The sequence below is a fragment of the Semicossyphus pulcher genome, unplaced genomic scaffold, assembly GCF_022749685.1.
Source record: "Semicossyphus pulcher isolate SPU_LCO1_2020_fin unplaced genomic scaffold, fSemPul1.0.p SCAF_4, whole genome shotgun sequence".
In the NCBI taxonomy this organism is placed as follows: Eukaryota; Metazoa; Chordata; class Actinopteri; order Labriformes; family Labridae; genus Semicossyphus; species Semicossyphus pulcher.
The window spans coordinates 33,902,415-33,914,798 of NW_027211715.1; the positions used below are offsets into that span (position 1 = coordinate 33,902,415).

Sequence of the window (12,384 nt, forward strand, 5' to 3'; positions counted from 1 at the left end):
GGCAGACATGGTAGTGGTGGTGCCTTCACTGGCGCTAGCTACCTCTTGGTCAGTCAGATTAACCGTAACGTTAGCCTCCTGGCTAAAGTTAGCCAGGCTCAGAGCAGCTTTCTGAGGTGACTGGAAAAAGTTGGCACATTTGTGTTTAACTATTTTACAACGAAAGGAGGTGGAGACACGTTGTCCATCACAGTGATTGCATTTATCAATGAAATAGTCTCCCTGCTGTTTTCACCAGTCTGTTGAGCTTCTGATAGTGGTGCCATCACTGTTTTAATCTGAAGTAAGAATGGATTGTTTTTAAGCCAGCTGGTTTGGACACATTTTAGTTTAGCTCCAAACACAAGCAATGAGATTGACTGAGAACAAAAAGAAATCAATGCAAAAGAGTAACTTTATTGAATATATCAGAAAGCCAGCAGACAAACCGGTGTCAACCCATCGTCACAAACAGTGTATTCAATTCATTCCCCTTCCACATCTCTGTGGTCTCACTGGACAGTTAATTTTTATGACTCTACTTGAAGTAAGCTACAACATCTCTGCTTATACACCGTCTGCTGTGAGCGTCGTTTCACACAGCCAAAAACATTTAACTGAAAAGAGAAAACTCCTTCTCCTCACTGCTGGAACACTTCGGATCATCGTGAGCGACAAACCACACCTCATTGTGCCTGTCTAACATCGTCATCGGACTGCAAGAAACAAACACAAACACAGAATATAAAATCATCATCACATACTGAAGCTCTGCTTTCTCTTTAATGTACATCCTGGTGATTTGTTTACCTGTTGTAGCCAACACCATAGTGGATGACTTTTTCGTACTTTGCATCCACCGAGTCGAGCACAGAGGACAGACTGTAGGCTTTGTATCTGTCAGTAACGCCCGTCATCCATCCTCCGTAGCTCTGAGCGTACACTTTCATTTCTGGCATTTGATGGACGTACACCTGCGAGGCAGCAAAGTCTCATAAGCTGTCAGAGCTGAAGGCAAACCTCACAGTGAAATTCAAACATGATTATGGCTAAATGAAGCTTAATGTGTTTTATTCTTCTGTGTTGAGGGAAAGATTACCCTATCATTAGTAGGTTTGGGGGGAGTCTCCTGATGTTTAGATGGCAGCACGAAACTCAGCGTATAGATACCCATGCTCCAAAATCTCTTGCCCCCAGGCATCCTCATAATTACAGGAGATGTCATCTCAACTTTCTGTCCTGAAACATTCAGAAAATACAATGTCACAAAAAGAAATGCATAACAAGACCTTAACAAGACCCCAAAGCAAACGTTCTGACCTAAATGTCCAACAAACCTGCTAAAATATTTCTGTTCTCTGGTCACAAGCCAAACCAGATACAGCAGATACAAATACAGCTAGCTTAGCTCATTGTAATGCTAGTAATAACAGCTAGCTTAGCTCATGTTAATGTGAGTAATAACAGATAGGTTAGCTCATTTTAATGTAAGTATTAACAGCTAGTTTAGCTCATTGTAATGCTAGTAATAACAGCTAGTTTAGCTCATGTTAATGTGAGTAATAACAGATAGGTTAGCTCATGTTAATGTGAGTAATAACAGATAGGTTAGCTCATTTTAATGTGAGTATTAACTGCTAGGTTAGCTCATTGTAATGCTAGTAATAACAGCTAGCTTAGCTCATGTTAATGTGAGTAATAACAGCTAGCTTAGCTCATTTTAATGTGAGTATTAACTGCTAGGTTAGCTCATTGTAATGCTAGTAATAACAGCTAGGTTAGCTCATTGTAATGCTAGTAATAACAGCTAGCTTAGCTCATGTTAATGTGAGTAATAACAGATAGGTTAGCTAATTTTAATGTGAGTATTAACAGATAGGTTAGCTCATTGTAATGCTAGTAATAACAGCTAGGTTAGCTCATGTTAACGTGAGTAATAACAGAAAAGTTAGCTCATTGTAATGCTAGTAATAACAGCTAGGTTAGCTCATTTTAATGCAAGTATTAACAGCTAGCTTAGCTAATTTTAATGTGAGTAATAACAGCTAGCTTAGCTCATATTAATGTGAGTGATAGCAGCTAGGTTATCTGATTCTAATGCTAGTATTAACAGCTAGGTTAGCTCATGTTAATGTGAGTGATAGCAGCTAGGTTAGCTCATTTTAATGCAAGTATTAACAGCTAGCTTAGCTAATTTTAATGTGAGTAATAACAGATAGGTTAGCTCATTGTAATGCTAGTAATAACAGCTAGGTTAGCTCATGTTGATGTGAGTAATAACAGCTAGCTTAGCTCAGTTAACCATTGCTAACTGTTGCTATTGACACAGCTCTGACTGTGAGTATAACGCACTATTTTAAACGTGAGTATAATCTTTTTAAATTAATAGAATAATTTCCAAATCAATATTTTGTGTAAAATTATTGACTCTTATAAAATAGTTGTGTATTAGGCAGGATAATGAAGCCTATAGTGAGCAGGTGGTGGAGACCTCAACCTATCCGAGTACTCACACACACCTTGGTCGTTAGCACCAGAGATGTATTGAAACAGTCGTCTGAAAGCTCTCATTGCTGCGATCTCCATGAAACATGAAGGCTCGTCGGTGGAAACCCACTTCACCGAGTTGTAGTGACGGGCCTGAGTGACATGAACAAACAGGGTGGAGTCTTTTGAAGGTTTCTTCCACCTGAAATGTGAACAGGTTTACACGACACACTCACCACACGACACACTCACCTCGTAGTTGTTGCTCTCACAAATCAGATCAAACAGCAGGCATTCTTCTGTCTCTCTGCACATCTTTAACGCAGATGAGTTTCTGTTTAATTAGAGCAAAAAGGAACAAATGCAGTCATTAAGAGATAATACTCGTCCGTGCAAGGGTAGAAATGTGATTCATATATCAACAATCTTCCTCTACATCCATAAGTTTGGTCAAATGCTTTAATTTACCGAAAGAAGGGTTGAAATTCAGGCTTCTTACCCAACTCTGGAATCCGCTGTTAGCACCAGCAGGACGCCAACCAGCCCGGAAAGAACATTCCTGAGAGACACATAACGAGTGTTTTCAGCCGGCACTGAGACTTAACGAGCTGTTTTGTTCATGCCAAAAGAGAAACTAAATTCATACACTGATACATTTCAACTAAATCACTTTTATCTCAGACAGTGAACTTGTACTTACATGGTTTCAGAGCGTTGGGTTCGGTGCTTGGGAAAATGGTATCCTCACCGTCTGGTCCACTCTGGTTATGAAAGGCAAACTGGCCACTCCCTGAATCCAACACACGCCAGGACACTCAGTGTTGTGACCAATGGGAACCCAAAGACACTGGGAAGACTTAAACCCAAACAACACAGGTGAGAACACATTAAGAGCTACGAGGAACATCCACATGAAGATATTCTTGCTTTTAACTCCCTGTGTTCCCTGCGTCTGTTCGGAGCGTCGGCTGTGCACGTACTCGAGATGCAGTCTGCACGTGAACAGTAGGGGCAGTGTCGAGGCAGACGGGATGTGACAGGGTCAACACAGCAGCAGGGACAACAATGCCAGAAAGTTCTGAAGACAAGCCGATAGACCAAGTCCGCGATTATCGGAGGGTTTCACGAACACTGAGACGACCTGGCCCAGAAGGGAAGAAACAGAGACTAAACACACACGGGGTAATCAGACACAGGTGAGCCTAACCAGACGCAGGTGGAAACAATGAGGGCACACAATTACAAAGGCGTGACGTTGTAAAAGTAATGGGGAGTATTTCTGTTCAGTTTAAGAACTAGTTTTCAACGCTTACATGTCGGCTGAGCAAGCTTAATGTTTGCCTACAGGGGCATCTCCAGCACCTGGGCCCCAGGAGGCTTTCCCCTGTTTCCCCCCTTCAGGGCAGCCCTGGAGGGAGGGAGGTTAAAAATGAATGGGCGAATGAACAGAAGTCAGAGAGAGCGAGTGGAGGAGGTGGAGGAGGTGGAGGGTCGGGGCCTGGTGTGAGTTTACATCTCCAGCTGGCAGAGAGGGAGTCCAACAACACACACAGATAAAGAGAATGATAAAGTGGCCTCTGAAAAGCAGAATGAGATGTCTGAAAGAATGAATGAGGAGAAACTGGAGACACAAAACAAAGAGAGACGTGCAGCAGCAGCACCCCCTGCAGGACGAACTCTGAACTGAGCGTGTGTAAGAGAGGCGTGTGTTTACACTGGCTGCTACAACAGAGACGATTCACATGTGTCACTGAATGTTCAGCTCATTATTATGTGTGTCTGCATCTGTGTATATGCATGAAGGATGTAAAGGGTTAAAAACATGAGAGGCTGCTTTTAAAATGCAAAGAAGTTACAGGTAAAAAGACAAACTATTGCTGATACATGATAAAACTTTTTATTCTTCTGTTTACTTCCTACAAAGACTTCATTTAGTTTCCTTTTCTATTCTGTTCTCATGTTATACGACACCTCAGCTGTTGTTGAGTGAGCGTCCAAAAAAACCTGTTTACATTCATCAGATGAGGAACTTTGAGGAACTTCATCCATCCATCCATTTTCCTCCTTTTATCCGGAGGTCGGCTCGCGGGCAGCAGGCTAGGCAAGTTAGCCCCGACTTCCTTCTCCCTAGCAACATGTTCCAGCTCCTCCTGGGGGATCCTGAGGCGTCCCCAGGCCAGACAGGATATATAATTCCTCCAGCGAGCTCCTTTCCCTTATCTTTAAGGCTGAGCCCGGACACCCTGCAGAGGAGACTCACTTCGGTCGCTTGTATCCGCGACGTCATTCTTACATGACCACAGGTGAGGGTTGGAACTTCGGAAGTCCTTCTTCACCAGGACGGTCCGGTACAGCCCACGCAATACTGTGATGCTGCACCGACCCGTCAAACTCACGATCCATTTTACCCTCACTCATGAACAAGACCCTGAGACACTTGATCTCCTTCGTTTGGAGCAGTCACCTCTGTTTGCAGGATGCATAGGAGGACATGTATCTATTTCTGGCTGGTATCTGTTTCACAGGTTTACCTGCAGTTAAACACCTGATGAACAACACACACATTCTTCTACACACAGGAAATGTGTTTCCAATGTCTCATTAGAACTGAAATTGATGCTTTCACATGTGATGTATGTGGTTGTTTGTGAATTTTAAACATGCGCTCTGGGGTTTTTACGTGTGATGAGTTGCACTGATTTATAGAAAAGCTTTTACTTTACAAGTCTGACGTGAAAATAATGCACCTGCACAGGTCTGTGTTCATGCAGCCACACAGCAGCCGCACAGCAGCCACACAGCAGCCACACAGCAGCCGGCCTCGGGAGTCTAAACACAGCCAGGAGAGCAGGAGCAGATCTGTATTCAGTGCAGGTATCCAAGTGCATGCCTCTGTGTGTGTGTGTGTGTGTGTGTGTGTGTGTGTGTGTGTGTGTGTGTGCGCATGTGTGTGTGTGTGTGTGTGCGCATGTGTGTGTGTGTGTGTGTGTGTGTGTGCGCGTGCACGTGTGTGTGTGTGTGTGTGTGTTAGCGTGTGCCTCTCTCCCCGGGGCGTTGCGTGGCCGTGCTGTGAGGACGGGATCTTTTATCTTGGCTGACGTCCCAATCAATCAGCCAGACACTGATGGAGACCCAGGGTGCCCACACAGTCCTCACACACACACGCATACACACACGCATACACACACACACACGCGCACACACACACACATCTGGAGCTCTTAACCCCTTTATATCTGTCCTTTGTCGAGCAGCAGGCTTTCTGTTCACAGAGTCAAGAGGAAGGTCTTTGTCGGGCCCTGATTGTGTGTCTGTGGCTTCCCCTCTAACACACACACACACACACACACACACACCTGAAGGTCTCTGCAGGACACTTCTCCTCTGTTCAGGTGAGTTCAGCTAAAACCCTTAACGATGTCCTTTGTTAAATCTGCAGGGGGGATGAAATCAGGTAAACAGCTCGTCGAGGAAAAGGTCACGTCAGGAGGATTTTAATATAAAAGTGTCAGACCTGAAGCTTTTAGTCCACATACTAAAGTGACGCATGATTTCTGCAACATGCAAATTATTAAAGACACATTTGGAGCCGGTCAGATTTCTACATCAGTCTCAGTCTGGGTCCTCAAACTGAATTTAAAGTGTTTTGCATCATCGCAACACAACAAACAAAGAAGAAGTCAAACTAGAGGAGTGATGGACGAGCAGCAGAGTGCCTTCAAACAGCCCGTGCTGCGGTGACAGAGCGGTGTGAAGCCCTCTGCAGATAAGTTGGTGATGTCTGCAGACAAAGCCAATCTGATCTCTTGCAAACACCAGCGTGGAAGATGAAGACTGATTTGAGAAACAAAAATGATTGACCTGAACAAAGACTTGATGACTGTTAAGCCGTTTCCCCTCTGGTCAAAGAACCCACTCACACCCGGCTCTGTTGCTGAGTGGGAAAGGTTACAATCAGCTTTCAGACCCGGGTCACATGACTCTGCAGCAGACCTGGGTAATTATGGATCCGATCGGCATTGATGGGAACAGAAAACCTGTGACGACACGCTAAAAAAACTAAAAACTTCATGATCAGTGAATTTCTCCAACAGAAGGGAGACCACGACAGGCTGAAGGCTTCAGGTTCATTGCAGTTATGTGTCCGTTCTGTCCTGGAGTGACTTCTCCTCAAAGTTTTAACAAAGACAAAACACCTGTCCTCTGACCACCTGTCTCACTTTCACACAGATTTATCGATTTGAACAGAAACGTGCGTTCTGCCTCCACGACAATCCGTCTCTGCTCGTCCCCTCGCTGGCAGCTATTTCATGTGCTATTAGTCTCACAGGCATCATCATCTGAGGGCGGCCGGGGAGACGCTACAGTGCTCATACATCAGCCACAACAGGCCTCATTAAGTACCTGGCACCTGCTTCCTACAGAGACCAATTAGAAAACTGGGAATAATGGGATGTAATCTCTCTCTGCCAGGCCACGGACCAATCAGGAGGCAGATTTAATCACTGAAGTCCGCTCATTAACGGTGACGAGGAAACTGAACTTACTTTGTTCTTTGCTTCCCCTTGTGGCCGTTCAGGAGAGCGCACTGAAAGTGAAGACTGTAAATGTCCATCCATCATCTACACCACTTATCCTGTTCAGGGAGGGGGTGGAGCCTATCCCAGCTGTCATTGGGCGAGAGGCGGGGTTACACCTGGACAGGTCACCAGCCAATCACAGGGCTGACACACAGAGACAGACAACCTCTCACACACACATTAACACCTACGGGCGATTTTAGATTTAATGAAGCTAACGAGCATGTGTTTGGACTGCGGGAGGAAGCCGGAGTACGTCCACTACGTCTGAACTGGGACTCGAACCAGGGACGAAGGAAATATTACAAACTTTACCAAAATGAATACTTCTGACATACGGCATAAAACTCTTCACGGCATGTGACAATGTCGCCTCGTCCCCGCTGTGCTTTCTTTTCTTTGTTGTCCTGTCTACAAATCGCTGACACAAACAGCTGATCCGACACCGTGCGCTGCAGGCGTAGGGATACAGGGCCGATGTGCAGAGTGAAACATAGTGCCGAGGGAAGGAGCTGTCTGACGTCAACGTGAAGCGGTGACAAGAAACTAAAACACAGCGTGCACTTAAACTGACATGTTTGTTTATATGAGGACTCTTTGAAGGGGCTAAAGTACCTGACGCCGTCTGCAGCGGTGCTTAGCTCAGCTTCAGTGTAGGAACTCCAGCCGGCCTCTCCTAACACGGGCCGAGCTGACTGTTCTCTACAGTACTTAGCAGGCGACACTTTTCACTTTTCACAACCTAGGAAACTAGGAAAGCCCCTGCTTCCAGTGTTCATGCTAAGCTAGGCTAACCACATCTTATCTCCAGCTTGACTCACAGAGACGTGATGTCTCGATCTCGTCTCGTGCTCAGAAATAATAAAGAAACTTTTCTTTTTAAACTCTTCAGCACAAACTTTTACTTTTAGTTTCTGTCAGTGAAAACATCAAAATGTCGGCTTTTAGTAACCAGAGAAAAACAACCTCGTTTTTATCCGTGTGATCGTGCTTTCACGTCTCCCAGCGGGTGGTACGGAGGGTTTATGGGCCGGAGTGTGCAGACAGAAGAGCACGGACTTCAGGCTGCAGGGAAAAACATGAAAATCAATGAAACACACACACACACACACGCACACACACACACACGCACACACACACACACGCACACACACACACACACACACACACACACACACACTTATTTATCTTTCCCATCACTCTCTGTGTGGTGTAGTCGTTGGTTTCTTGCTGCTGTGAGTTTTACAGGAACATTCAGCACATTTAGAGGACAGTCTGGTTAAAGTTGTGTTGTTTACACGCTCACTGCTGAGTTTACTGACTGTAAGAACACGGTGAAGGATACCATGTTGGTTTCAGGAGAGTCTGAGACGAGAAAGAGAAATCAATGTATCAGACTTTATTTAAAGGTGCAGGAAGAATACTACATGTGATGTGTTTCAGAGGTTTCTAATGATCTGAGCTCAGCAGACGCGCCATGCTGTGACCACCCGATGCCAGGTAGCAGTCATTTAAAGTTAAAGGCACCTCTGCTTCTGATGGATTCACTTTCCTTATTTGACGGATGGCACATGGCCGGGCACAAACACAGGAAGTCAATATATTTGGGTCTTGTTTTCCCGACATTCCCCTGCTCGCCCTTCGATGCTTCCTCCCTCCCTCGCCTCCTTTCCTCCTCCCTCCCTCCCCGGCAGCCTGGAATGAATTTGCCCGGTCATGTAGAGCCGTGTCAGAGCGAGGCGAAGCTGGCAATTCATCACCCTGCGCTGCCTGCCTGTCACTGCTCCTTTCTCGTGTGTGTGTGTGTGTGTGTGTGTGTGTGTGTGTGTGTGTGTGTGTGTAGGACGGCTGTTCGCCTGCTGTCAGAGCTCCTCGTGTGCACCTCCATCCCCTCTGGACCTCCAGTAAAGACTGAGAGAGGCCCTTCGCTCTCCTCCTCCGCTGTGACAGCTCCCAGCGGACGCCTGGATGGATGGAAGGAAAGGAGATGGGGAAGGAGGGTGAGGCAGAGGGGGAGAGGGACCCAATTATCCCAGAATGCAGCGGTAGGTGGTGTTTAAATCAGGCAGTGTGACCCCTGACCTCAGCAGTCCATTGGCGGGAGAGTGAGGCGTTTTAGCACGAAGCTGCACAAGCGTTGAGGAAAGATAATGGAGCTCCATTTTACCGTCATTTGTTCCTGGAAGCGCGGCGGCCCTGCGGCGCTGCACAGATTAACCATTACCCCCCGTAAGTGTGCTGCGAGCCCCGCTGAAGCCGTCTCTCAAGACCATTAAGACGCCTGAAATCTCCCGCAGAGACAGAGACAGACAGCGGACACACGTCCAGCCTCTGATCGGCCCATTTGAAGCCCCATTAGGGAGCTCAGAGCGGCAAGAAAACCACAGCTTAACTGAGTGCATGAAGCCACTTTACTGATAACATGCAGACGTGCAGGGAAATGAGTTTACACATAATTTACTGCCACTTTTGTGCTCAGCCTCAGAGTCCAGAAGGACAGCAGGACGTGATGAGGACAAATGAGCGGGAATCAAACGCTCGGCATGAACAAAGAGAGGAGGGGAGGAGCGACTGGAGGAGCGACAGACGGAGAATAAATACACTGTAAAAAAAGACTTTTCAGCAAAGCGCTCGTCTTTCCATGTTCACGTTTTTTAAAATAATTTTGTCTCCTCGCCAATAAAATGAAGGCGAATGACTTTCTTTTAAACGGTCGTTATGGCAGCAACAACAGGTATTTCCAAACCCGTCTCACCTGTGTAACTCCGGGTTACTCAGAGAAGACGCTACATCTGCAAACTAAATCCTGATACAGCTGCCCTACATTTCTGTCTCCTTGTAAAACAGTGACAGAAAACAAGAGCTTTCCTGAGCTACTCTACATGTGGTCGATCACCATCGTGCACTAACACCAGGTGTGTTGTGTGAGATGTTTGATTAGCTTGGAGCTTTCTGCTTCTCCGGTCAGCTGATCGTGGGCGTTTACTCTTTTAAGTATCAAACCAGACGACCTTAATCAGCCAATCATCCTGCTGCAGTCACACTTCCAATCAGCGCTCCTCTCTGCTGCTCAGTTTGTTCAGTGTCCAGGTTCAGCTCTCCAGAAGCTCCTCATCACGTCCTGCATCCGTGCTTCCTTCATCACCACCACCTGTTTCTAGACACCATCAGGGTGTCCTATCCTGCTCTCTGCCTCACTATCCCTTTCGGATACATGAAGACTTCACGATGGGTCTAATCGCCAAATTCATATTTTTTTCTTGTGAATTTAATAATTGTTGTTTTGTATTTGAAGGCCGATTGCGTCACAGAAGCGCGTCGAAGGCTCCTTCAGATGCGGCTGACAAATGCGTCCTCTGTTACCCCGGCGGCGAAGGATCCATCGGGTGCATCCTTTGCGGCCCAGCGTATCCCGAGATGCATTGCGCAGCAATTCAAACGAGATGGTGGACTAGGTTAACTTACGTGACGTTAGTTATGCTAGCTACTTAGCCCGCAAGCTACCTGTTGCTAGGCGACGCAAGGGTAGACCAGACACTCTCATTTCAGTTCGCCTTTAACGGTCTACGCGTGCTATGAATGGAGCATCCTCTGTAGACCGCCTCCTTCCAAGGGTGTAGCTGTAGCGGTACTTTCACAGCCGTAGAGAGAGAGAGTTGCGACATCGCCATGGCGGATCATGGAGTGTAATTGCCAGTTGCCATTGTATTGTTCACATTATTAATGTAAAAACCTAAATTGATTTGGTATTTAAATCAGGTGTTATTTTACACATACATTGCCTTGCATCTTTTCGTTTACTATAAGTAATCGTGCTTTTATTTTGAAGGGTTAGGGTTGAGCTGACTCATCACCTGCAAGCAGCAGCAAGCAAGGACTCGGCTCCGCTAAGGTTTATGCACCTCATATAAAATATTCCCTTTGATAGCATGGAGCCAACGAGGTCATTGTTGTGCTTGTTTATATTTTACTTAGATAATGTTAAAACCACTTGTGTCTGCGTGTGCTTGGAGGGAATTATATGGAGCATATTGGACCTCCACTGACGCCACTCTCTGTCTATATGACTCTGGATACTTTGTTTGGGGAGTAGGCGGGGCTGCTCCTCCGTTGCTCGTGCGCTGTCCTCACCTACGTCCGCAGCACTCACCTGCTTTCACAGAAGTTGTCATCGGCCTCGTCAGGACAGTCCTGCTGCAGTCAGACACATATGAGGTTTTGAGTCTTGTTTTTCTAAATCTAGCCAAGTTGTTCGCTGCCTAAATCTTACAAACCTGAAGCCATTTCTGAACTTTGAACACGTGTTTCTGGTCCGAACATGCAGGTCAGAGGAAACGTTGAAGAAAGCATGAAACACAGAACATATGTGGTGGTATGAGGACAGTTTGAGTGCAGGTAAAAAGGGGAGTCGATCTTTAATTGTTGGTAAAAGTGAAACTTCAAAACGAAGCCCAAAGTTTTATAAACTGGAACTTTGCTTTAAAGACTTACAGAGATAAAGAGACCTGATTGGACAGCTGTGTTTTGCAGTGCAGCAGCAGCCTTAGAGTCCACTCATCATTTAATGTCTGACTTTATGAGTTCAGAAACGTCTGTAAAAGCTGCCTTAATGTAAAAAGCATGATGTGTCCCGTGAAGGTGCTGATGGAGAGAAGAAAACATCATAAACACGAAGCGTACATAAAAAAACTTTATTATTGTTGTAAGGTAAGATTGACAACAACATGCTTTTACCACAATAAAAAATAAAAAGATATTGCACTGGTTTTACTCTAGCAATGTTTTTTTTCTCTCTTAACGTCTTTCTCGAGCTTTTACGGAGCGCGGCTGAACCTTCCTCCTCCTCTTCATCGCTCTTTAAAGACAAACACGAGACGCACGGCGTGGAAATACTGCCCTCGTCTGCAAAAAGTCCAGTCCATAAAAGTCGATTAAGGAGCTCCTCAGACAGACACAAGCTGAACAGACTGCACACGAAACACCACTGAATCTCATGAACCTGTGTGTGTGTGTGTGTGTGTGTGTGTGTGTGTGTGTGTAATAAGGCTTCACCTCGTACCTCTTCATACCCAAAGCCACATGTTGGGATCGTCTATGTGCCTCACAGTCAGAGCTGCTAACTCCACATGCTCAGAGTCAGAGTGTACGGAAGCTCGTTACGGACAAAACTGACAGAATCACAACCGCTCGTTTAATCAGTTTCTGGATTTCTTATCTGGTGGCGAGCAGAGACAGAATCATCGGCACAAGACGAGTTTTAAACAAGCCAGCAGCTGCAACAAGATCCTGGTAAAGTTCTCTGAAGGTTTGTTAAAGTGAAAGTCATGCTTTGTTGGGT

The 12,384-nt window shown here is 45.8% G+C and overlaps 1 protein-coding gene across 1 annotated transcript; it reads right to left on the minus strand.

Annotated features, from left to right (window-relative positions):
• Window positions 1-376: 376 nt before the first annotated feature.
• On the minus strand, window positions 377-3,219 carry LOC138607700 (heme-binding protein 2-like). Its single transcript, XM_069680342.1, has 7 exons — window positions 3,167-3,219; window positions 2,966-3,025; window positions 2,719-2,800; window positions 2,499-2,619; window positions 1,079-1,218; window positions 790-953; window positions 377-695 (listed from the first exon to the last, which is right to left on the minus strand). Coding segments are annotated over exons 1-7 (672 nt in total). The 5' UTR covers window positions 3,169-3,219; the 3' UTR covers window positions 377-592.
• Between the last annotated feature and the right edge of the window lie 9,165 nt (window positions 3,220-12,384).